This window comes from Rhipicephalus sanguineus, chromosome 4 (assembly GCF_013339695.2).
Source record: "Rhipicephalus sanguineus isolate Rsan-2018 chromosome 4, BIME_Rsan_1.4, whole genome shotgun sequence".
Classification (NCBI taxonomy): domain Eukaryota; kingdom Metazoa; phylum Arthropoda; class Arachnida; order Ixodida; family Ixodidae; genus Rhipicephalus; species Rhipicephalus sanguineus.
In genome coordinates, this window is record NC_051179.1 from 88,934,974 (window position 1) to 88,962,059 (window position 27,086).

Below are 27,086 nucleotides of genomic sequence, written 5' to 3' on the forward strand. Positions count from 1 at the left end.
AGCGACGTCACAGCACTACCATCTACGTAGGGCCATTTTCTCATGTACGTCATCCCCTCATTCTCTAAAGCACGCCCACGAGAGGAAGGGCAAGCAGCGTTCACCTTGAAATTTGACCCATTTCCGCGGCGCGTAGCGTTGCAAATTTTGACAGACGTGATCGTGAACGCCCAGTGTATGCATTGCACTCGTTAGCTCAAATATGTCAAACCTGGTGAGGGGCCCTTTAAGGAGAGAAACGGCACGGTGTGCACTCGCGAGTAATAGGGTAACTTACGCCTGTGCTCATGCATACGCTACCACACTGCGCTTCAGCAGCACGGGAGGCAGAGGCTCGTAGCACGAGCCGCGAACGCGCGCAAGCGTTCCATGTACCGCTGGCCTCTGTCTCGCCCCACAAAGGCACGACGTTCGCCCGTCGCATTGTTGCCTTTTGCAGAGCTTATTGCAGCAGTTTTATTCGTCGGTGCTGTCGCACTCGAAGCATTCGGCAGCGGAACACCGTTGGTGCATGTGGAAGCTGCACTACTCCGACAGCGAGCCGTGACATGCTAACAGGAAGCGAAAGACAAAGTACGTAACTGCATCTAGGCGACTCCCCGATGCCAGCGCGCTGAATGCTTCTCGCTGGTATCGAGGTGCTTTAATCATGACCTCCGAGATTGCGTACAGTCTCGGAGGCCAAGTTATAACAGCGTCGTCGCCGAATCGCTCCCTCTCGGCACTAGTAAGTGTCATGGCGCATTACTTCACTCACCGCTGAAAGACGGCAGCACCACTCCGCCCCGGCTAGTCCCGGCAACAGAGAGGGCCTTGCGAGAGGAAATGTGTAAGAGATATAATGCGAGTTCGTGGAGTGTCGTGTATGTGCCTCCGTGGTTTAGTCGGTAGCGCGCCGGGTAGTTATCTTTGCGGTCCGACAGGTCGTAGGTTTGATTCCCGGCGGCGGAACTTTTTCTTGTAGTTTTTTTTTTTTCTTTCTCATCTGTTAGCGTGCATTTTATCGACGTCATATCCATGACGAAAATGCGTCACTGAAGTCTTGCTGGGCCCTGGCATGAAACACTTGCGTGTTAAAAGCGGGAATTTATGGTATTAGAAGCGCAGCACACTCTTCGTACTCGTCGGATTCACAACACCGAACTCCGACCGCGAAGTGTGCAAATAGAATGCTCAGATGAAAAACAGGATAATTGAGACATGCCCCGGGGAAGCATTTCGGGGCGTTTTCTTTTTATAATCTTCATTGGCGAGATGGCCGATAGTGATAACAATGCTAAATTGGTAATCTATACAGATGACATCAGCTTATATTTTGTATGATTTGAATACAGACTTACTAACAGGAGCTAATGAGGCCTTCATACGTAGAATTTTTGTGAAACGAGACCACTTAAAGTAACCACAGTGAAGCTAAGGCAGCATTTTTTCGCCCTGAATTGACTTGTTCAGCGCAAAATACAACTCGGACGGCAACGAGGTACACATATATATGGACAGCGCAGATTATTACGTGAGGGTTTATTGCACACGATTTAAACGGGAACGCTTTCGCTTTTACGTTGTGTAGCATATCATTTTGCCATGCGACAATAGTTTTGTCGGATGGTCGGGAAAGTGAATCAATGTGACTTAACTAGAGCACCAGAGAAAACTTGAAGGGCACTTGAGCTTCGCCGATAGCGTAATGGGATCCAGTTCGCATCGTTTTCTCAATCGCTAGCCTAGTTTCGGTGCATGTCTCAACCGTGCCGCAAGCAAACGAACGTCTCTGCGCCTGACATTGGCCGTTTCAAACTATCCTAGAATGCCTACTGCAAGTACAGTTTCGCAGTGCCCACTACGCCATAATTCTTCTTTTTTATGAATCAGCGAAGGGCCCATTGCGCGTCCGTAAAACAACATGCAACCTGCGCAGCTGCTCAATTGGTTGATGCTTTTGCTGATGATAACGAAGATTAAACGTGTCTCAGCGCTTTCCAATCGATGGGTCTTGCAAACACCCACTCGTTGAGGTATTCAAATGTTTTGACGCCTGGCGCGTTTGTACGCTTCTTCCACGCAATATTACATGCGTTAAAAGACTCCTCTTACTACATGACATTCATATATATTTTTTTTCAAAGCAGTTTCAAGCAGTGGCGTGGCTCTGTGGTAGAACACCTGCCTGCCACACAGAAGACCTAAGTTCGATTTTCACTTGAACCGAAGATTTTGTTATTTATTTTATTTGCATCGTTCTCGATTTTTCGGTCACGAAAAACGCTGATTTGTCGCTCACAACCAAGGACGCCGACACCCACGCCGACATCAGAATTTCTGCGATACGAGCTCTTTACGGCTATCTCGTTAAAATTCGCAAATAACCACCGATAATCAAACCTGGTAGCACATTGATCGAAGCATCGGTGTAAGCCACTGTTTCATGAGATGGCGTTGTTAGACATAAACAATAAAATCATCCTAGAAACCTATCACATTAACAAAAACAGTACGAAGTGCATCAGTCTGCACACTTTTCTGCTTAAGCGACAATGAGATACAAGTGGTAAACGTATTGGACCTTTTGTCTTCTCTCTTTTTGCTTTTTAATCAATATACCTTGCGCGTGCATACACACGTTCGCGTTTATAACGTATGCAATAAGCTCAATTGATAGTGAGCGCTGTCCATGTGCGCTTCTTTGACGTCGGAGTTGTATTTTGTGCTGCAGAAGTCAGCTCTGTGGCAAAAATCAACTAGCCAAGCTGTCAGTTCAGGTATGGTTTCGACCGCGGAAAACCCATTGCACCTGCAAACATACACTCAGTGTTCAATGTTGCAAGTACGATTAGTATAAAGAATGTACTACGCCTCTGATACCCCAAAATCTCATTTTTAAAAAGAAAACTTGTGCTTAGCAACTTAACAATAGTAGTACTATAATTATAGTGATAATAATTATTACAAAGCGCTAGATACACTATCCCGACAGAATGCGAACAAGGCATTATATAAATCGCGCATGCCTGAATGAACGCAAGTAAGACAGTGCGGTACTAATTACGGATAAAAAAGGTGCAGTCATTGTTCCGTATAATAAAAACGCAATTATTAGTGAACAGCTTTTAGGCATTCAAGGAAGTCGTTGAATGACACTGAACTGTACTACTGGGAAGGCCGCTATTGACATATCTATATTCATGCACAAAGTTATGTGGTTTATTATATCAAAGTGTTGCTTTTATATACTACGTTAGGCTGGGCTATTGGGCTTCGAGGTAAAAGGCGCGAAGACGACGACGGACAAAACACACACATACACACACACACACACACACAAACACACACACACACACACACACACACACATACACACACACAAAAAAAAACTGTGGGAATCGAGTGCGCCCTACCCTTTGGCGCCTCGTTCTCCAACTAGCGCGTGTGCTGGCCCCGCGCGGCTCGAACGCCGGGAACCGCCGTTAATCGGCGACATGACTACCGTGGCTACGCCTCCAGGCCTTTTTGCTTGGTGCGAGCCATGCGTTGGTCTTCCCCGCACGAGCCACGCGTCCGAACTTGCCTGAGCGTGCTCGCGCCACCACGTGACCACGCTAGCCTACGTCACTGCACAACGCCTGTCCTGATTGGCCGCCAGAGACAACCCCCTTCCCCCTTGAGCTCGCTTGCGTCTGGCGCTGGCTTGCCCGCGTCAAATTTTCTCAGGCCAGCCAGGGTTGCCAGGTTTGGCTACTTTGCGCCAAGTTGGCTACTTTTTTAGGCCGGTGGCGGCAGAAAAAGTGTGTTGGCTACTTGGCTACTTTTTGGCTAGTTTCTTGTTGCCTTAATTTGAACCAAATTATCAATAGCTTGTGACGTCGCAACCGCTGGCGTACGAGTATGCGGTTCAAAACATGGTTATTGGTTATCAAGGCGTGTTAAGCTCCCGAAATTAAATTTGGCGCTCGTATTATACAACAGAAAAGTCTTATGCATAAGTGGCTGGGACTTGGGAGAAAACTGTTGCATGGCGTCTCATTTCGCAGACCACCTATTGCTGAACGCGACTTTAAACTAATTGAAAGTGAACAGGACAATCGAAAGCGCTCCGCATCCAAGATGCTATGCACTTGTCGACATTAGAAATCGGATATCTGACGAACTGCTTGTGTCGTTTCCAAGAATTAGGGGCGGACTGCGACTCGAGAATATTAATTACTCGAACTTCGTCATCACGCGAGAAACGATTGCCGAAGTGAGTACAATTTATGCTTCAATCACGGAAACTGACTTTGTGCACACTTATGCAGCACTAATTTTTATTGTCGGTGGTACTTGTAGCCCTTTCAAGAAAAGTCACGCAAGGCGCGCGAACAGGACGTCATTTCTGCAACAGCGTAAGAAACTTCATCATCCGGCACGAAATGATTGCTAAAGTGAACAATTTATGCTTTATTCTCAGAAATTATGATTTTGAAAGGTTTCTGGTGTACTTCTTTACGTTTCCACCGAAAGGCTACTGGATTTAGTCATTTGAATAACAAGGTCGCAGTCGTTTTCACGCACGTGTGGCTACTTTTGGCTACTTTTAGTGCCCTTGGCTCAAGTTGGCTACTTTCTGGCTAGTTTTTCCGATTTATTTGCTATTTTTTGTCTTTTCGACCTGGCAACCCTGAGGCCAGCACGAGAGGTTGACGCGCTGCTCTAGCAGGCGGCTTCTCGTTCATGTGCTCGACTGCTGCCCTTTGCGTGATAGTCGTAGCGCGCTGGCAAGCGTACCCGAGCGGTCTTGCGGAGTTCCCCTTACGGCCTGCAAGCCCGTTACTGCCGTACTGTGCTGCATCTTGGGTTAATGAACTCGTGTTGTTTGTTGGCATCCTGCCTGGAGTGCCTTTTCTGCGCTGTGCTGAAGAGTCGACGAACCCGGCCGTATGTGTTCGCGGCGGCAGTGGAGAACGTCGCGTCCCTTCCCGGTCGCCTCGTAGGGTAAGCTTTGTTCTAAACCAATCTCCACAAAACACAAGGGTCGCCACTTCCAAAAACGTTTATTAGGGGAAAAACATTCGTGCTATTTATAAAGACAGCATCATCACATGTCATCGCTGCGCAGTCGCATTCGGAAAAAGCAGGGATGGCCGGCAAAATGCAATACCGCTGCTTGCAACGCCAGCTAGAGAAAGAAAACAAAACAAAAGAAAAAATTGGCCGCGTATCTGCGTGCTTCGCTGTAAATGTCGTCGAAAGACGATAGTCTTCTGCCGGCCGTACCACGTGAGTGCTGGTCTCATCCGCGGTAACCCGTGATGCTGTTCCCAGGGCCACTGGCAGGTGGCAGCGCCATATCATCGGCAGCAGAGTTGCTGTATATGCTACCTTTTGGTAGCAGAGTTGCGCATAGGTCTGTCTAACAACCACAGCCGTGGGGTGAAGTCGCAATCCGTTATTGCAGGCGACATGCCTACCGTGTCGCCGATTAACATGTCTGGCGTGTCGAAGACCAGTGATAAGCATTGACGATAAATGACTAGCTTTAATTCAGTTCTCTGCCGCGGCGGTGTCGAGAAATACAAAAAAATCACAGCATATCCATGGAGTGAATGATGATGAGTGGGCGAAGCTGCGGAGGTTCATCAATAAACCGTGAATCTTCCGTGAATTCTGCCCAGTACATCATCACCGACGTGAGATTGGGCGCGTTTATACTAAAGGTTCGATGAGTTATGCCGACTTCCAGCTCACTTTAATTTTACATGTACGCTGTGAATTTTCATTGCTTAGAAACCATTGCTTTAGAAAACATCTGGCGTCTTTCGTTAAGCAGCTGGCGTCTTTTCGTTTTGCTTTAAAAACATCTGGCGTTCTTTCGTTTTGCTTTTAGAAAACACCTGGCTTCTTTCGTTGGTTTATTTCATCAATCAACGGCGTTTTGAACGAAATTTTTATTGTTTAATCACGCACAGGAGAAATCTCACCAGGCACTACCTTGGAGGTAAACAATGGCTGCTAATGGGAATGAGAGACAGAAGAAGTCGGCTTTTAGCTAACACTTACACTTCTACTTCTACTAACGTTTCCTACTGGAACATTCCAATGGCTGCTAATGTGGAATGAGAGACAGAAGAATTCGGCTTTTAGTTAACGCGCACGCTGCGAATTTTTATTGTTCAACAACGCACAGGAAAAATCTCCCACCGGCACCACCTTGGAGGTCAAGATCTGGTACAAGCGTTACGACTGGTGATGCACTACTACGACCACAAGGGACGAACGGGTGCCGCCTTAAGGAGCTTCGCCCCTAAAAGTGGCCCGAGCGTCAGCTTCTCCACAATGCATGAATGCTAGCGGCGTTTGGAAGACACATGCGCAACTCTGCTACCTAAAGGTAGCATATACAGTGACTTTAGTCGGCAGATAGCTTTTAGGGGCGAAGCTCCTTAAGGCGGCACCCGTTCGTCCCTCGTAGTCGTCGTCGTCGTAGTAGTAGTAGTAGTAGTCGTAGTCCGTAACAAGTCTTACGCTTTGACCTCCAAGGTGGTGCCGGTGGGAGATTTTTCCTGTGCGTTGTTGAACAATAAAAAATTCGCAGCGTGCGCGTTAACTAAAAGCCGAATTCTTCTGTCTCTCATTCCCCATTAGCAGCCATTGGCATGTTCCAGTAGGAAACGTTAGTAGAAGTAGAAGTGTAAGTGTTAGCTAAAAGCCGACTACTTCTCTCTCGTTCCCATTAGCAGCCATTGTTTACCTCCAAGGTAGTGCCTGGTGAGATTTCTCCTGTGCGTGATTAAACAATAAAAATTTTGTTCAAAACGCCATTGATTGATGAAATAAACCAACGAAAGACGCCAGATGTTTTGTAAAAGCAAAACGAAAGAACGCCAGATGTTTCTAAAGCACAACGAAAAGACGCCAGCTGCTTAACGAAAGACGCCAGATTTTTCTAAAGCAATGGTTTTCTAAACAATGAAAATTCACAGCGTACATGTAAAATTAAAGTGAGCTGCAAGTCGTCATAACTCATCGAACCTTTAGTATAAACGCGCCCGATCTCACGTCGGTGATGATGTACTAGGCAGAATTCACGGAAGATTCACGGTTTACCGATGAACCTCCGCAGCTTCGCCCACTCATCATCATTCACTCCGTGGATATGCTGTGATTTTTTTTCGTACATAGCGTCCCATTTTCAGCGCAGCCAAAGAAACATTTCGGTCTTTACAATTACGTATCTATGTATTTTCTAGTAAAGGAACACACCACGTAATACTTACGTACTGATGTTGCACCTGAGATATGCGTAATATTTGCTTTTTGATCGACAACGTTCACAAGTATGAACGCAGCTACCAGTTCAAGATGGCTGGACGTTCAGCCAGCGCTTAAACTTTGGCCGGGTGGCCGAATCGTGTGACAGACAGGAAGACAGACCAAAATTTATGCGTTCAAGTATCCCGAGAAAGACTATGGTCTTTAAAAAGGAATGAACTCACGTCCGCAGCAATTTCTGAGCAAGTAGCCATCGCACTGGCACTTTTAGACCCCAATAGATCGAGGATCCGCAGCGATTCTAGGGCAGGCGTCCGAGCATTTGTCAAAGGAGTTATTTCCAGACAGGCTCTGGCAATTCTCAAGGGAACAGTAATCAAACCACACGCGATCATCTGGTTTCCTGCTCACATGGGAGAAATCAACGGTGCTCTCGCGAACCTCAACAAATCTGCCCACAATTCTGCACGAGGACTTACCAACCGTGCAGCCACAAGGCAAGAAGATGCTCAGGTTCCAGAATGCAGGGATCACCTCCTCTCTTACAACGAGCTAACCAAGCACTTCTACCTAGGACGCAGGGTCTTCCCCCCTCCGCACAATAACCTAAATCGAGCACAGGACATTACGCTAACGCACTTACAAACAAGAACCTATCTGAACCCGCTGTTAATTAACAGAATTTATCCGGAGTTCTCTACTCCTACAACATGCCACAAATGCCATGAAACCATAGATCTCACTCATATGCTCTGGCGTTGCTCCGCATTACGCAGAGACAAGGAAAACACTGAAGAGCGGCGCGACACAGCTCTGCGCAGTCCGATATTAGAGGGACAATTATGGGCCTCCAACGGGCCCGCGAAGCGGCCGAAAGGCTAGGTCTTTCGGTCCCAACGTGGGAGCGGTCCGCTTCGGGCTAGGAAATTAGCACGACCTAGTGGACCTCAATAAAGTTCTTTGATCCCTCCATCACGTCCGCAGCAACGTTGGCGCATGATTTTACCGATAAGCAGCGAGCAAGCTATCATTTGAAATGCAAGCTGTTTGTTGGAGTGATTCCCGCCGGCCACCGCTGCTTTGGAAAATGGAATGCTCTTGGCACTCGCTCTCGGTGTGCTCGGGAACAGCGCCGCGTGCAGCACTTCTGCCGCTCCCGCCACGAGTCACTTCTGGTCATCTTTTTCCGTTGAGACTACGTTTTTTATCGCTCACTATAGCAGCTTTTTTAAAGACGATAGTCTTTCTTGGGGAACTTAAACGCAGAAATTTTGGTCTCTCTTTCTGTCTGTCTGCCTTTCTGTTTGTCGGCACGTCACTCGATTCAGCCAACCGGCCAAAGTTGAACCACTTGCTTACCGCCCACCCATCTTGAACTGGTACGGCTGTTCATACTTGTGAACGTTGTCGATCAAAAAGTAAATATTACGCATATCTGAGGCGTACATCATTAGGTAAGTATTAGGTGGTGTGTTCCTTCAATAGAAAATACATAGATACGCAATTTTAAAGACCTTGATGGTATGCGTTTAACGTTGAGACAGTAACGCGTTTATTAAAAGATTGCCACAGCTGAAGCGATCAGCGGTCCAAGCCGAGCAAGCGCGAGCGCCAACAACAACCGTCTTCGTCTTCTTCTTTCGCAGGCGTTCTTGTCTGCGCCCTACCATGTTACAAATCACTCCCCCGCGGAAAAGGAGCCATCCTGGCGACCTAAGGAACAGGTACAACTGGTGGGTCATAATGCGGCTTCAGTCGATCGACGTGAACAGTCTCGCGGCCGCGACGACGGCGGTCCGGAGATGATTGAACAGGCTCAATCATATAATTAACTGGGGATGCTTGACGTAGGACGCGGTAGGGGCCTTCGTACTTAGGCAGTAGCTTTGTGGAAAGGCCAGGAGCGGAGGAGGGAACGCGAATCCACACCAACGGTCCAGGCGAATACGACTGAGGAGGCAGGTTTTCGTCGTGACGGTCCTTCTGGCCCTACTCGCCCTACAGTGTTACAACCCTAGTTTTCTTAAGGTGCGCTGAAATTGCGACTGCGCTGAAACTTGTCTTCCTCCGTGCCCTCTGCACAAGCTCATGTTGTGTTTCGGTTTCGGTTCAGTATTGCATTGTACGAATGACAGGAGGCACCGCTCTGGCATTCCTGTTTTACCCAGGCGACGTGTAAATAAGAGAGTTTGTGGAGAGTACTCGTTGAGTGCGGACGTTTCTTCTCCTTCGGCGCATCGCGCCAAACAGCGTGTTCGGGCTGGCCGGCGTCCCCACCGATCGCGTTAGGACTACCAGCCCGCAACACAGCACTCATGTTTCCCGACGTATTGCCAGACGGCGTCCATATCTCACGCAGCGCCTCTTCTATCGTCTTTAGACGACATTTGCAGCGAAGCACGCAGATACGCAGCCAATTTTTTTTCTTCTTTTAATTTCTGCCGCTGAACGAGCGGAGAGGCACGGCCTCTGTGGTCCGGCATGGGACTAGCCAACGCCTTGGTAGGGACCCATCTGGTCGGCCCCTGCATAGCTTCTCAGGACCTAAATAAAGTTGTCTGTCTGTCTGTCTGTCTGTCTGTCTGTCTGTCTGTCTGTCCGTATGCGATGCAGTGCTTACAACTTACCCCAAATGGGAAAGAACTGACGGTGTCCTCAGTACAGATGTGTGAAGTTTGGTCACGTACCAGCGCGGATGACTCAGCTGACAGCAAAGACAAGTGCAACGACAAGGACACTGTATAGACCAGAATTTTCAGCGCTCGCAGGCGGCCGCCATGTTTGGACGACGGAGGGGCCGCGGCGCGAGCATTTGCTTGGGGGCTGCTGAAACGTCTTGGCGCACAACACAGAGCACCACGTTTGCGGCTCTCAGTAGTGGGCTATGCCAGATTCACCAGCGCTGCAGCCGCTCAGTCATCTCTGAATGTCGGAACGTGCATCTTCTTACATGTGACTACATTTTCGAACGGTGGAATTGTGCCAGATAGCTTGTCAAACTTCGAGAGAAGATTCAGGAACACCGTCACGAAGGTTTGAGCAGTTGCAACACTGTGGTGTCGACCACTCTTTTAACACGAAAGTGTTTTACCTCGGAATCCACCACGACTTCAGTGACGTATTTCCGTAACGAAAATGACGTCGAAAAATGTACACGATCAGATGGCAAGGAGAAAAAGTTCCGTCAACGGGCATCGAACCCACGACCGCTCGGTCCGCAACAACAGATGCCAGGCGCGCTATCCACTGCGCCACAGGCCACAGGCTCTAAAGGCTTTACAAACGCGCCTTTTTATATCTACCACTCTCCCGGTCGGCGAGTTAGTGTTGCCCTCTGGAAGCGGCAAAGTAAAGTACATTCATCATTACTGTGGCCTCCGCGATTAGTACCTGCAACGCGTTACATGTTCACCCCATTCGGCGCGTTTTCAATGGAAGTGCAATTTTGTCAATGCCTTAACCCACCACGAGGTGGTGACTTTAACCCAAGCGTCGTAAACGCGTCGGCTTCGCTCATAGCATCACGCTAATCAAACCTAAAATAGCTCTGCGACGCGCGCCTGCCTCACCTGGCTGTAAAACCGCGTACCCCGCCTACGCGCTCGCCCCGACAAAAATTGCGGCCGGGCTACCGGGGCGGCACGACGCGCTTTGCGTTTCCCTCTGATGCGGCCATGGTGTTCAATCATATTTAGCATGCCGCGGGATTGCGACCAAGTTCTTCGTCCAATATGCGGCGCTCCTCTGGCTATCACACCTCGTTCTCTGATTACGCTTTCACCGTTAACTACTACAGCCACCACAATGGTTTGTTTAATCATTGAACATGGACGTTAGCCGTCGGGATAGAGATGTACCGCAAATCATCAAAGTGGGTGCATCGACGTTAAACGGTGCTATAGCTGCCAGACATCAATATACCTTGTGCGAACTCTCTTGTATCAATGTACATTAAAGATTCAGTTACTTCTATAAGGGCACGTTTTACTTTCGTGTTATTCCGATTCCTATGCCGGAGAGATCAACCATATTTTTTTTAACACGAAAGAGTTTTATTCCGGGGTCCACCAAGACTTTTATGACGCATTTCCGTCGCGAAGGACGTCAGCAAAATGAACGCTACCACATGGCAAAGGAAACGATAAGAAAAAGTTCCATTCACGGGAGTCGAACACATGACCTCTCGGTCCGCGACGATGGCTGGCGTGTGTTTAGCCCAGCGAGCTACCGCCAAACACATCACGGAGGCTTCATGAACGCGTCTTTTATCTTTCACACTTTCCTCTCACAGGCCAACAACAATCTTGAGGACGGTGAACATTACCCAGACACGATGATAGGCTTCCGTCGTAACCTATCCACCCAAGACGCCATGATACAGATTAAACACCAAATAGACAACCCTACAAGATCCACACGAGCCATACTCGGCCTGGATCTCAAAAAAGCATTTGACAATGCGGCACATGCAACAATTCTCAGTCACATATCGAGCTTAAACATGGGTGAGCGAGCTTACAATTATGTCAGGAACTTCCTAACAACAGGAAAACAAGAATCAGCTTAGGAGGCCTTACATCTCATCTTCAAGAACTGGGCTGCATAGGCACACCACAGGGCTCCGTAATATCACCAATGCTGTCTAATCTAATCATGATTGGGCTACCGAAGGAGTTAGATAAAATCCCAGGCATAAATCACTCTATATACGCGGATGACATCACAATATGGGTCAGTGATCGAAGCGACGGCTACATAGAACAGAGACTCCAGGAGGCAATAGGAACAGTTGAGCGATACCTGGAAGGTACAGGACTCAGATGTTCACCGGAGAAATCTGAACACTTCTCTACAGGCCAGTAATGAGAGGAAGACCACCCAAGTCACGGGAAAACAAGCGGCAATACGAGGAAATTAGGATTCATACACGGGAAGGTACAACCATACCGATAGTCCCAAAAATACGTGTACTCGGATTAGTCATCGAGGCTAACGGCACCAACGGCGAAACCATACGCAGGCTAAATGCCAAAGTCACGAATGCGATGAGACTCATTAGCAGGGTCACAAATAAACACCAAGGCATGAAAGAAGCCCACGTAATCCGTCTAATATAGACCTTCGTAATAAGCCACTTAACGTATGTAGGAGCATACCACAACTGGCAAAATGCAGAAACCAACAAAATAAATGCGCTCATCCGGAAGGCGTACAAACAAGCGATAGGAATACCAGAGTATGCGAGCACAGACCTACTTCTTCAGCTAGGAATACACAATACACTTGAAGTGCTCAGCGCATATCCCAGCTTGAACGGCTCACAACAACCAAAACGAAAGCAATATAATGACCAAATTAGGAACCATGTACCATGCACAACATAAGATCAAACATGACATCCCCAATACATTCAGAGCTAAGATCGTCGCTAACCCTATACCGAAAAACATGACCCCTATCACGAACGCGGCCCGCAGAAGACACAGAGCCAAAGTACTGCTCAAAGCCTACGGCACAAACAGTCAATCTCTTTTCGTAGATGCTAGCCCATACCCTGAACACAAGGCCCACACTGCTGTCGCGATTGACACGTCGGGCATGTGTGTTAATGCGTGCACTGTCACAACCAACAAGATAGAGAAGGCTGAGGAGGTAGCCATAGCCATGGCTATCACCTCCAACAAACATAAATTCATACTGAGTGACTCGCAAGTACCTATCCGAAATTTCACGCAAGGACGTATTTCACAACAAGCCCTCAGAATCCTCATTAATAGCCAAGAACTAAAGAAAGTAGATGAACCCAAATACGTAATATGGTTCCCGGCGCACACAGAGACTGATAGCTCCAATCCGAACGAGATGGCTCACGAGTTGTCGCGAGAATTAACCCGCCGCGCAACCCGAACGGACCTCTCGGTTAACATCCCTGGCGGCGCCGACGTACAACACAAAGACAGATTTACATGCTGCACAGAATACACACAACACTACAGAGAGACGAGGCGCGTCTTTCCCGCACCTCACCCGAGTCTAGACAGGAAACAGGCATCTGAATACCGACAGCTCCAAACAAACTCCTACCCAAACCCTGTGCACCTCCACAGGAGCTACCCACACCTATACCCGGACAACAAATGCAAACTATGCACAACAGAAAGGGCTTCGTATAAACATATACTGTGGGAATGCCCCAACCTATCACCAAAGTCTCCTGAGGCCCTCCGGGAGCGGTGGCGGCTAGTGCTGCTCAGCTCAGAGGTCGAAGACCAAAGATGGGCTATCCAGCAGGCCAGGGAGGCTGTAGGGAGACAAGGTCTCCAGGTGTCTACCTGTGCGGTCTAGCCCGGACTACAAACATGCCGGATCTTGTAATAAAGTTTATTCACTCACTCACTCCTCTCACAGTGCTCTTGGATGGATGGATGGATGGATGGATGGATGGATGGATGGATGGATGGATGGATGGATGGATGGATGGATGGATGGATGGATGCTATGAACGTCCTCTTTGTAACGGGCCGGTGACACGTGTGCCACCAGACTCGGAAAAAAAGACGCGCCGTTGCTACGACCGTCCCATTCGGCGCGTTTCCAATATAAGTTTAATTTTGTCAACGCGTTAACACACCGTCAGGTGGCGTCTTTAGCTTAAGCTCGCTCATAGCATCCATCTATAGTGTACTAGAATACTTTCCTAGTGACGCGTGCTGGAAGGCATATAATTTCTTACAATACTTATTAGAGGGAACTCTGGCGCTAGTGTCTATGGGGGCTGCAACGCATGGCGCTTCAGCCAGCATGGGAATGATGGGTAGCATACAGATTTGTCTAAACTTCGTTCTTTCGGCTCCGTTTGGCTCCGCGTCGCCTGCATCCGCTTTGTCGCAAAGTGAAGTTCAGCAAAAGCCAGCAGTTCTACTTCACTACTTTAACCCTTTTAGGCTCACCAATTTAAATCTGATCACGAAGTTCAGAACGATCTATTATTTTATCCGAAAGAGAATCAAAACACAGCAATAAACAAAGCCACAAGTCCGTTCGAAGCCCGCAAGTACGAAGACTAAACAAATCCGTGTACTCTCCATGCGTGTACTGCCCATCATTCCCATGGTGGCTGAACGACCGCAGCGCCAGAGTCCCCTCTAGTTAATTTTAGGAAACTCTAAGCTGGAAGGAGGGACAATAGGCCGGTTGAAGCAAACGCCAGTAGACGCCACTGGTGGCGTTTCTGCGCCTTTTTCTAGTCGCCGAGGCGGTTCCGGCCTGTTCATGCCCGATTCAGACGCGCTTTGCGGCTGCTGCCTCGCGTGTGTCCAACAAGGTGTACCCCGTGCGACGCTACTTTCAACATGGTAGTCCTTGTGAGAAACGGTGGGAAAGTGTTTTAGGGGCGAAGCTCCTTAAGGCGGCACCCGTTCGTCCCTCGTCGTGCTCGTAGTAGTGAGTAACAAGTCTTACCCTTTGACCTCCAAGGTGGTGCCGGTGGGAGATTTCTCCTGTGCGTTGTTGAACAATAAAAAATTCGCAGCGTGCGCGTTAACTAAAAGCCGAATTCTTCTGTCTCTGTAGAAGTGTAAGTGTTAGCTAAAAGCCGACTTCTTCTGTCTCTCATTCCCATTAGCAGCCATTGTTTACCTCCAAGGTAGTGCCTGGTGAGATTTCTCCTGTGCGTGATTAAACAATAAAAATTTTGTTCAAAACGCCGTTGATTGATAAAATAAACCAACGAAAGACGCCAGATGTTTTGTAAAAACAAAACGAAAGAACGCCAGATGTTTCTAAAGCAAAACGAAAAAGACGCCAGCTGCTTAACGAAAGACGCAAGGTGTTTTCTAAAGCAATGGTTTTCTAAACAATGAAAATTCACAGCGTACATGTAAAATTAAAGTGAGCTGCAAGTCGTCATAACTCATCGAACCTTTAGTATAAACGCGCCCGATCTCACGTCGGTGATGATGTACTGGGCAGAATTCACGGAAGATTCACGGTTTACCGATGAACCTCCGCAGCTTCGCCCACTCATCATCATTCACTCCGTGGATATGCTGTGATTTTTTTAAAGACGATAGTCATTCTTGGAGAACTTAAACCCAGAAATATTGGCCTGTCTATTTTTCTGTTTGTCTGTCTGTCACCTGATTCAGCCATCCGGCCAAAGTTGAACCACTTGCCGAAAGCCCAGCCGTCTTGAACTGGTCGCTAGGTTCATACTTGTGTACATTGTCGATCAAAAAGCAAATATTACGCATATCTGAGGAGCAACATCACTAGGTAACTATTGGGTGGTGTGTTCATTTAATAGAAAATACATAAAATACGTAATTCTAAAGGCCCTAGTTTCTTAAGCTGCGCTGAAAATGTGACGCTATGCACGCAGACGAAAGCCCTATGCCAGGGAGGAAGGAAAGAACTTTCCTTCCTCCATGCGCTCTGCACAAGCTCATGTTTCCCGACGTATTGCCAGATGATGTCCGTATCTCACGCAGCGCCTCCACTATCGTCTTTCGACGACATTTGCAGCGAAGCACGCAGATACGCGGCCAAGGTTTCCCTAGGACGCTTCCATGTAGGATGCCAAAAAGAAAAAGGTGGTCTCGTTGCACGCCGTGAAATGGGGTAGGGAAACGCCGGAATATTTTTGTTTAGCTGCGGTTCTTTAACCGACAATAATGTACGAAAACTTTACCTCTATCAACTTGCGTCTGTCGAGGCCGTTATTTATTGTACGCCTTCTGGTATGGCAACGCAACGCAGACGTTGCTTCGCACTTTTCTGTCGTTTGTGAGAAGCACGCGATTTAAACGTTGTGCTAGATAATGTGTCATACAAGAAAACAGGCACATATACGCTGGGTTTGCGCAATAGATGATAAAAAAATGTGTGAATAGATACTGCTGCAGCCTGCAGGCGATATCGCAAACACAGTGAATCCGCCAGTCTGCGGCATTTACGCTAGCAGACGACGTTGTCGATACTAGTGTTCTAATGTGGTTTTGATAAACTTTCTTTGCACTATACTATAGGAAACGCAATCTTTTCATACAGCAGTCAAAGAATCCGTTGCATAAGGAAAGCCTACAAACACGGACAACGTCAAACGCAGCGGCGGAGACAGCGGCTGGTCTACTAGAAAAAGGCGCAGTGGAGGCACCTGGTGGCGTCTACACAAACGGCATGCGCGCTCCTTCCTGTACGCGTCACTAGAAAATTATTCTAGTACTCTACACATCCATCCATATCGAAAAATAGCTCTCTGACCCTCACCTGGCTGTCGCACCGCGTTCCCCGCTCGCCCTCTGAGAAGTAACGGCCAGGCTCGAGGGAAGACACGACGCGCGTAGCGTTTCTCTTCGCATTTCACGACGCTTTGAAGGTATGCATATCGAGCTTCAGTGTTTATTATGTGCTTGTTGATGTCATCTTTGCGCGGGATTCACCATATCTTGTGTCCACGTATATGTTAAGAGCTTCAGCTACCTCAAGGGTTAAATCATTATCATGGGCGTTTGTCGTTGGTACGGATATGTGCCACTAGGCGTCAAGGCGAGTGCGATGCGTCCACATCAAGCGGTGCTACATCTGTTCAACGACTGTAGACATCGTACAAGCTCTCATATACCAATGCACTAATAAACAATAAACTACATTCTGTGACGACACGTTTCACTTTCGTGCTATACCCTATTCCTATGACGGAGGGATCAGCCATCTTTTTTTTTCTTTTAGAGCTGTATCATATCAAGAACCCCCTTAAATTTACGCACTGACCCATGTAAATGCCTAGATTTGATCTAATGCGCTGTACCTTTCTTCTTTTTCGGAAAGGCAGCAGCGACAAATAATTTCGAGCTACCGTCCGACTTCGTTCTGCACGATGGCTGTTTTGTATTCTCTCGCAAAATGCAACGGGATGAGTTTGATTAGGCTATTATACCAGTATTTACCGCAGAAAACTAGCTCAGAATACGTGCGGTTTCTAAGCGAGACTACTGCTAAAGTATGGCCTGGCATAGTGTCCAAACCTCTTGTAGCAAAGCTAGACGCAGCGCTCATGACGGCCCCGAACCTAAGTGTTGTAAAGAGCAGAGTCTGCAAAACACACCCCGTCGCACAGGTGCTTTGCATCACGATATAAACCGACGAAGGTTACGTTTGAGCCCGATATTGATTGAGTTCGACTCTAACCGAGCCGCGTACACGCGGTGATCTTTCTATCGCGACATGCCTCAGGCAGAATGTACTTAACTGCAATTGAAGGATCGCGCCTGCAATGACAAGATACCATGCCACACGGGCACTTTCGATCGCAATTGAGCAGGATCAAGATTTATCGCCTCGGCCTTCCTTTGCTGTCACAGTAAAAACTTCGTTGTTAGGGAAACACAGGTAGACATGCCTCGCGGCTGTGAAGTGCAAAATACATATGTCCTATGGACATGAATTGTAAAATCTGAAACAGTTCATTACATCGAGGTTTACCTATGCCTTTTTGAACAAATTTATAGCCAGAGTGGCCGCATTAAGCATTCAGGCAATATTGAGAAACATTTGATGGTAGTGCTTCGCAGTTTGAGAAAATATGTGGTGAGGTGAATGGAGACTGTCTTTCTCATTTCAAAATTCGTCGTTGCCGTTCTAATAATTCAGTTTATTTTTTCATCCAGCACGTGGTCGCGTTTTACCTCATGCACTTGAAGTCTAGCCGTTTGAATAGGCAGAAAATATAGCCTCCTGTGCAAGAGCAGCAGCTCACTTATTACTTATTGAAATCAAGGGCCTTGAATACGTCTAGAATACACGCTGCACAAACACAAGCCACTCTTGTTCCCGCAAACATCGCAAGTGTGCTGCATTAGCCACTTCCTTTTTCGCTGGTTCTTCGGGCACCCAACGACGGCACAGAGCGACCCGGACGAAATTTTATACATTGTACTACCATTCATAGTATGCGGCAAGCAAGCAGCTGAGAGCGCTACTTTCTAACAGCTCTGAAACCACTGGCACAAGCGAACGCGTGACGCAAGCACGGCATCACCTCCGGCCATCAGCAGCCCCCGCCGTCGTCTGTACTACCAGGCGGCGCCTGTTGTCGAGAGTAGCGGCTCGGTTAACACTCAATAAACTAAGTAGACCGGGCTAGTTGGTACAAGTGAAATGAAACGGGATCATATTGATTGCGTGAGCGCACCGTCTATCTCGCTTACACAGAAATAACTTCGTTTATTGGATGGTGCGTTAGGCCAGCAATGGATTAGTGATGACTGGCGTGACACGTGGGCTTCTTTGTTTTGTCTTTATTCTTTCACGTATATATGTTCGCTTTTCGAAATAAAAGCTTCGTTGCACTTAAGCGCTTGTGTAGTGGTCGTCTTCCTTGCTGTCCCTGTGTGTAGTTTTGCGCTTCCTACGAAGATGGCTGACACTCGTGCTACGAGGCTGACTGGTCTTATGCAGTGACGAGGATGCAGGCAAGGTTCGGCAAGCGGATTCTGAGGATGCCACGACAACTGCTGACACCAAGTTGATGCGGAGGCCCCAGTTGGTGACGTGGTGGACAAGCTGTGCCGGCGTGTGGTCGTGTACGCCGCGTCCGATCCGCCGCGGCCAAGGGTGATGGCTAGTGATGGCTACCGCATCCTCCTCCCCAGTTTCACCAGGAGGGGAGGGGACGGTATGGAAGCGGCCGGCTGCGAGCGTGCCGATAGTAGACGAAGAGAACGATGGACACTGGGCACGCTCGCACCTCGCGCTCAGCGGCCGCTGGCGGGCAGTTGCGGCCGAGGCTTGGACGAGTAAAGGCATGTCCCTCTGTGTCTCGGCCCCGTTTCGAAAGGATTCCGGACCAGCCGCCGTCCAGAACCCCACAACGTGTAATTCTCGTCGATTAACCTGCTACGGTGACTTACAGTGCACCGTGACAACTCCGTAGCGTGTTTCCACATATTTAGAAAGCAAAACCATTTTAGTGCGCAGAATACTTGAAGGAAAAATATAGGGCACACGCTTTAGTCACTAAATCGGCAGCCTAATCTTTAGTATAGGAATGTATGGCATGAGGGCACATTTTATTATTCTTTATTGTTTGGATCACCCTTTTTTCCGCGCTCGATCTGTCGTACACATAGCCCAGAGATGTGATCACCAAATATGGAAATTGGGCTGCCTATAAGAGACAGTCCTGCTCGAAAAAGGTTTTTTTCTGCAAACTGCTGACAACCATTGGATCCAAGGTTCGGCGTAGTGACGCGATTATTTTAAAGTTTTTGGCTGGCTTGACGAGTAATTGTGAATCGCTTTAGTAGACCTAGGATTTGTACCTACAGCAAAAGCGATTCAATGCAAACATTGTTTTAGGTATAACAACTGTAAACTGCATTTGTGCTGAACTATTTGTGAGGGAAGCCGGCTGGTGAGATTAAGCCTCATTGCAGTTCTTTCCAACAGCCACAGTATTACTGTCCACTTTAGGGGAAGCTTCATACTCGGGCAAGATAGCGAAGTTCTCGTCTACGTATCTGACGATTTGGACCACCATGCGTACGAGCGGCTCTTCCAGGTTTCCAGTATCCTTACTCCGCCAGGGAAACAGCAAGAGCTGTCGCCGCGGAAGAATCTTAATCTCGGGGCATCTAAACCCAGCAATATCGAACACAGAATGACTAGATTTGATTTCTCAATCTATTTATTGTTTCAATCTAATCATTGTTTGACCTGTTTATACTACACTGTTTTCATCCACAAGCACTTTCTTTTTCACTCACACCAAATGTAGCCGACAACAGCGGATATACTGTGACATGAGCTTTTAACACCATTGCACTGGAGACGGTTTCCATTTCAAATCAAGAATTAGTGTTCCTGTTTCTACCTAGAATGGTTGTTTCCTTATACAGTTATACAGCAGCCTCAACTCGGGCGTGTAGAGCAGAGCTCAGCTAGAAAAACACTATGGTGATGAAGGGTTCGTTGCAACTGCCTGGTAAAACACAGGAATGCAAATGTTTATAGCAGCAACAAGTTGTGCTTCCCGGCGTTGACTTGGAACATACATTGACTTGGAAGGAAAAAAGATGATGGCTTTCGCCTTCTAAACGACTGAGACTGATGCATCAGGGGCCCTGTGAGTTTTATTATTATCCTTGCCCGACATTCTGCTTGCATGGGGTCTCCTAGTGAAGGAGTTCCAGGCACCGGCGTGGCTCTGTGGTAGAACGTTCGACTGTCACGCACAAGGCCAGGGTTAAAATCCCGCTAGGTCACGATTTCTTTTCCCAAACTGCTTGATAGCGGTTACGGACATCGGTGGATGCAGTATTGAACAACTAGGTCGTCAAAATCGGCAGTTGTGGTCTCATAACAGCTTTCACTATAAAATGTTGCCGTCCATGTTATGTTCTAGTTAAGCTACGGTATTGAAGGCACATTTCTAGCAATGTTTTCGCAAGTTAATATGTGTAGCAAATGCATTGGAATGTCAACATCCTGTTTCTTTTTGATCACTTAGATCTTTTTTGCTATATTACAGGAGTATTTATGCAAACAATTTGATTGCGAGGTAACTTCTGACATGGACTCGGGAGGATGCCCACAATATATACATGATATGAATGTTAAGCATTATATCACGGCCGCCATATAAAAAAACAGGTGTGGCATGCTGCGTGGCGCCGAAACGGTGTTGGGGGCCTAGTTTTTCTTGCGCCCGCTTTGGTGCCACCGCTCCGGTACAGCCGTTCACGGAGAAGCGTTTCGACAGTCGCGTTTGTACGCACGACACTTCAATCAGGCCGTAGATAAGGCGTTTTATAGTTGAACATTACAGGTTGAATATTGAAGTCGTTATTGGAAGTGCCGATTAGCCCACATATGTGAACAGTTTGTCCCTAGGAGTACCAATGTTCTGTAGAGTCGGCCTGAATACTCTCCATGAATGCTGCCCGTTTGACTGACCTAAAATGAAAAGTGTCGCTCGATCACTGATCCCGTTAATGGGGAGGCAGTTGCCGGGAAGATTCCTAGGGCTGGCTCATCGGTCCGCCGAAACGCACGGCGAAAGCACACACAATTTGAATGTAGGTTCTTTTAGTGCGCCAACGAACGCCGGTTGTGGTGCAAAGACCGAATTAGAGCCAAGAGACAACACAAGCCAAATGTACTCTAAATTAGGGCAGTACAAGCATCACACAAACTTACACACTCGGCTGGGTATCAATTGCAACCCACAACATCATTTAGATGGTGCTTAAAACAATGAGAACAAACATACCGCGCTACAAATGTAATCTCATCCATTTGAAACTATCCAAGAACACCTAAAGGTCTTGAATATTCACCAAACGTGTGCAGCCCACAATTTTTCGAGCGATTCTCGAATATTTCACTTCCAGGAAACACTCAGACGAATTCCAGCTCTGATCACCGTCATTCAGCAACACTTTTCAAAACAGTGCTCCCACGGCGTCATCACTCGATTCATCAAGATCGACTGACCGCACTACACTACTCACTCGAACAACATAAACTCTTCGCCGACTTCACCATACTGTCCTACCCACCGTCGTCTCTCAGTTGGATCCTTCCGGGTTTCGCGAACATTTCAGGTAATTCTTCGGCGCGTAGCACGCAGCACAGCGACAGCTAGGGGAAAGGGATTCGTCTCGTCGGTTCGTCTGCGGAAACGGTCGCTTCCACTTTGATTTTTCGAATTCTCCCGACCTGCGCGGGCGTTAGGCTGGTTAGGCTGTCGCGACGGCGTCTTCGGTGTAGAGAGTAAGGGCACGCCTTGGCGCCTTTTGACGCTTGTTTTTTTTTTTTTCGTTGCACGCGCCCGTTGAGGGGAAACTGTCGGAGCAGTGACTTGATGCTGTCATCAGAATTCGGCGGCGCGCCCCTGTTTTAGCCCTCGTTTGTGACAAAAAGAAGTGCTTTATTACGAATATTACGCTTCCCGATACTAGATCGCACAGGAATACGTGGACCTTCACAGTGGCGTCTTTTCACGCGTTCGAGTTGCACAGCGGCACACAACAGCTTCGCGGCATGACACCTCTAGAAAAAAGAATCACGCCATATCCACGAAGTGAATGATGATGAGTGGGCGAAGCTCCGGAGGTAATCTGGTAAACCGTCAATCCCCGTAAACTTTGCCCACTCGATCATCATACAAAGACCTGAAACACAAACGCGGGGGTCCTCATATATGACTTTAAGCTCAAGGGAACGTTTGTTGTCGGCGTCGCCGTTTTGCCTTTCGAGGGCGAGAGCGCATTCACGATCGTTTTCATCCATGGCAGAAAGCGAATGTGTGGTCTGGAACACGCTTATACTTCATGGTCATCAGCGTCATCGTCATCGTTATCACGTGTAGTGGGTACATTCCACTATACTGGAACGCGCTTATTCTTCATGGTCATCAGCCATCATCGTCATGGAACGCGCTTATACTTCATGGTCATCAGCGTCGTCGTCATCGTTATCACGTGTAGTGGGTACATTCCACTATACTGGAACACGCTTATACTTCATGGTCATCAGTCGTCATCGTCATCACATGTAGTGGATACATCCCACAATGCGTGGCTACCTACTACTGCATACTACAAAGGAAGGACAGGCCCACATCCTCAGGAGCTTCGCCCCTAAACCATCTGCCACACACGCGCGCACCAAAAAACCGTACTCAGGTGCAGGAAACATGAGGCAAGCTGCCTACACACGCGGTCACACACAAGAAAGACACGAGAAAGCACAAGAAAAAGCACACGGACACGCATAAATCCTGAGGCGACCACACTGTAACACGAACCGGAGTCTGCTTTGTGTACGTGAGTAGTGACGCCCTCACCCAAAACAGCGGCCGCAGCTGTCAACTCAGCCGAGCCGCCCTCACCCATTGACGGCGACGCGACGCAACAGGCCGCACCTGTTTTTGATGTAATGGCCGTGATTATATTCATTGAACGTATTTTAAACAAACTTTAATGTGTATCCTATGCACGCACCTGAGCGCGCCATGGAGCACCTCCACATGTCATCATCTTACTTTTATTGTAACCAACCCATGATCACCTACATCACGAGTTTATGTGGGCTGACATGCTCCTTGCGTGTGCTCTCTCTCGTAGTTGTCACTGCACTGCTCACGTGCACACAGGGCCCAGCTCGCAGCGCGTGCGTATGCATTTTTTGTGTACTGTCGTCGCTATCTGTACTTACAAAAAATTGGGGGACCCTTAAGCTTCGCCTTTAAGAGTTGAACGCGATAGCGAAATCCGGCCCCTAGTACGCACTTCAACCACTAAGTGCATACTTATTAATGTGTATTGTTACACACACACACGCACACACGCGCGCGAATTTTACAGGCTTTCGATCTAAAGCAAGAGCCGCATGGCCTCCAAGATATACGCCACGCGCCGGCCCTCTCGGATGCCATGAAAAGTCGAGACATATTTCTCACAATGCCTCACAGATGGCAGCACATTATCTAGCGTTTGCTGCGTTTGCTTGATATGTTTTCCTCTAGATGGACATAGTTGTCCATTTTTAGAGCTGTTTGAAAGTTCGTGTGTGTATTTAGCGGCGATTGCTGCACCATCCCGGCGTTTTTCGACGTAGTTTGATGGCCTCGCGAATGCGCCTACCGTATGGGCTCGTTTTCGTCGTGACACCTGCCGAACAAAATGCGTCGAGACTCCTTTCACTACATGACATTTATGGAGAGTTTTTGTCCGAAGCAGCTGCAAGCAACATCGTGGCTTTGTGGTAAGACACCTGCTTGCCACGCGAACGGCCCGGGTTCGATCCTCATTGGGACCGAAGTTTTTATCGTTTATTTTATTCGCTACTTTCTCGATTTTTCGCTCACGGATGATTTTTCGCTCACAACCAACGGTGCCGACGCCGACAGCGGAATTTCTGCGACACGAGCTCTCTAACGCTACCGCGTTAAAATAACTAGCCTGGTCCAAAGGTATCTGAATCAGAAATTGAGACTGGACGCTACCTAAGCATCCCCAAGTCATAATTATAACCCTGGCGTGCAAGCGCAAGACACGTGTCTAGTCGTGATGAGTGGGCGATCAGCTACTAATTGCAACGTAAAAGGAAGTTGCAAAATTGCTGTGTCAGTGCTCTTTTAAAGAGGCCATTACGCCCAATTTTCGATCATAATCTGTGCTATGTGGCTTATTCTTGCGTGTTCACAGACAGGCTGGTAAAATTTTAGCCCATTTGGTCGCGCATTCAGTCTATAATTGAATATTTTTATAAACACGCGAGAGGACTGAGAGTGGAGCAACACTCGTGCTGTCGCAAGCCGTGACGTCACAAGCTCTTGCTTTGCGAGCGTCTGCATTCCGGCGGACGATTCTGTTTAGTGCTCAGCACCGCGTGCGATCGAACTATTATAGCTTTTTTTTAGCTTCGCATTCGAATCAAACGATTTACAGTGGCTGAAGCTTTGGTAGAAGATATTGGCTGCACATGACGTCACACACACCATTACAAAAAGGTGATCGCTGGCGGTGGGCGGGGTTTCTAGCTGCTAACTTCTGGGGCTCACTTTGCACTAAAATAGCATAATGAAGTCCATTCTACATAATTTTACAGGCCCCATAACCCTCCTCTTCTAGTTTTCGCTGAGAACCAGAAATTTTTGGGTCAACATGTCATGACCCCTTTAAGGCGCACTATCTTTACAGATATATTTTAAGGCATCAGTGTTTTTTAAAACGTGTTATTTCTTATTTATTGAGCCTTCATACTCTTATTTTCTATTTGTTCGCAGTTTTACAAGCTGCAGGAGAAAAGAGGTCCACAACCTTGTTGGGTTGGGATATGTAAGAACGGAACTTGTCGTGACCTACGCGAAGCGACGTGCTCCGACTACTGAACCGCGCTCATTTTGCAGGAAAAAAGCACTTCGAGGCATCTCTCAAGTGGAAATAAAATGTATTTTGACGACTTGGTAAACTTAGCCTTATTTTTGTGTTTGACCTTGTGAACGAAGATTCGGCTGGAATCCACGTATTTTACAAAGCGTGCTCGGAAAAGGTAAAGCTGGAAGCTACCGTGGAGCAAGGTATCTCTAACGCTGCTTTTAATCATGACTAGATGCCACTCTGCTCTTTTTCCCAAGCACCCAACACGTGCATAAATTGCCTTCGCTAAGCCGAGCTCCCAACAAGTGGTGACCCATGGCAATTACGTGTTTTCGAACACTAGTTCTTATGCTCGACTCTGCTACTACTTCTACAGGCAGAGGCGACCCCACGATTACGTCTCCTGTTATCGCAGCAAAGCTTCAACTTGTTCCCCTTTTCGACAGCAGTCCGCGGATTAGGTTTGCGCAAGTAGAGGTCCGGCCCGTTTTCAATTCCGGCACATCACTTCCCAAAATGAACGTATTTGCGCGTCGTCGCTGCGCTACCCACCATCGACGATGCTCAGACGCCTTGCTTGCAGGTACACCTTCTCCTACAGCGCACGACGACCTAAAACGCACGGTCCTGCACCGCCTTCAGAAATCGCAACACAGTAACCTCCGGCATGTTTTTTTCTTAGACCTCGGTAAACAACGGCCAACTGCTGCACCGGATGTGTTTGTTACATTGCGAGGACTCCTCAAAAGAGTGTCAGCTCCTGTTTTGTGCGAAATGTTTGCGCAGCGCCTGCCACAGTCCACACGCGAGGTACTGGCGGGCTCGGACTATATCAGTCTTGGTCGGCTAAATACACTCACGAATCGCATCGGCGGCTGCTCGTTTTCGGCACAGTTACCAATCACCGCTACGACAGCCTCAGAGCCAGGAGACCACGTCTCGCACCAAGACTAAACAATGCACCACCTTACCAGTTCATTTCAGTTCAATTTATTCAGACAAAATCTTTTTTGCCCAGGTTGAAGGGACAAAGACACTAGAGACACGGATAACTCGCGACAACGCTGAAGACCAACTTTAGCACAGCCCTTCGTCTTCAAAGTCTCGCAGTGAATCTAAGGCCCACCTGAGCAATCGTGCCGGTGCCACCGTCGCATTGGCGAACAAGCCCGTCGCTGCAGAGATTTTGAAGGCAGCTGTTACATACTGGGACGGGACTTCCTCGAACATTTCAACCTGGATGTGAGTGTTCGTGAACAGTGCCTAAAGGATAAAGCTACATCCCTCGATCTACTTCACGTGCGGTTTTACCTCACCTCCTCGGGTATAAGTACACTTCGGCCGTCTCAACGCATGACAAGATACTTACTGAGTGTCTGCAGCTCATGACGCCCCGACATACAGACTTTTTAGTGCCCGCAGCTCTCGAAACCCAATAAAACTGAAAGTGAAGCGTCATGACACCACACTCGCTAACCTGCCGCCGCCGGTTGGAAGTCGTCTACCCTGAGCTTGAAGAAATGCTGCACATTGGCGTTATTTGTCCTTCGTCGAGCAAATGTTCTTGACCTCTCCATCTTGTAACAAAGCTGTACAATGGCGACTGGCGGTCTTCAGAATTACCGACCTTTGAATGGCGTCACTACTCCGACTCAATATTCTCTTCCTCAAATACAAGATTTTCGCGCTCGTCTCGCGTGATAGAAATATACAGCAAGAATGATTTGATGACTGCGTCCTACTCAATCGACCCTCGAGGGAACAACACCAAGGCGTAGTGTACAGAGTGCAGTGTTCGGAATGCCCAGCTAGCTACATAGGCGAGAGCAAGTGCTTCCCATAAAGAATGCGCCAACATAAGAACGACGTCAGGAAGATGAAAATGCAACGCAGCGCTCTTGTAGAGCACTGTGAGAAGCATGACCATAAGATCGACTTCGACGGCGCTTCTGTTCT

General features: G+C 47.9%; 1 protein-coding gene across 4 annotated transcripts in view; it reads left to right on the top strand.

Annotated features, from left to right (window-relative positions):
• Positions 1-27,086, top strand: part of LOC119390395 (uncharacterized) — a 255,236-nt gene that overhangs the window by 204,444 nt on the left and 23,706 nt on the right. For 2 of the 4 annotated variants that reach the window (XM_049414825.1, XM_049414827.1), the window contains exon 5: positions 25,037-25,204. The exons of the other annotated variants lie outside the window; for them this stretch is intronic. In XM_049414825.1, coding sequence (XP_049270782.1) covers positions 25,037-25,141 — 105 coding nt within the window. In that variant the 3' untranslated portion in view covers positions 25,142-25,204. Of the gene's footprint in view, positions 1-25,036; positions 25,205-27,086 lie in introns of those variants that run through there. 4 annotated transcript variants of the gene reach the window in all.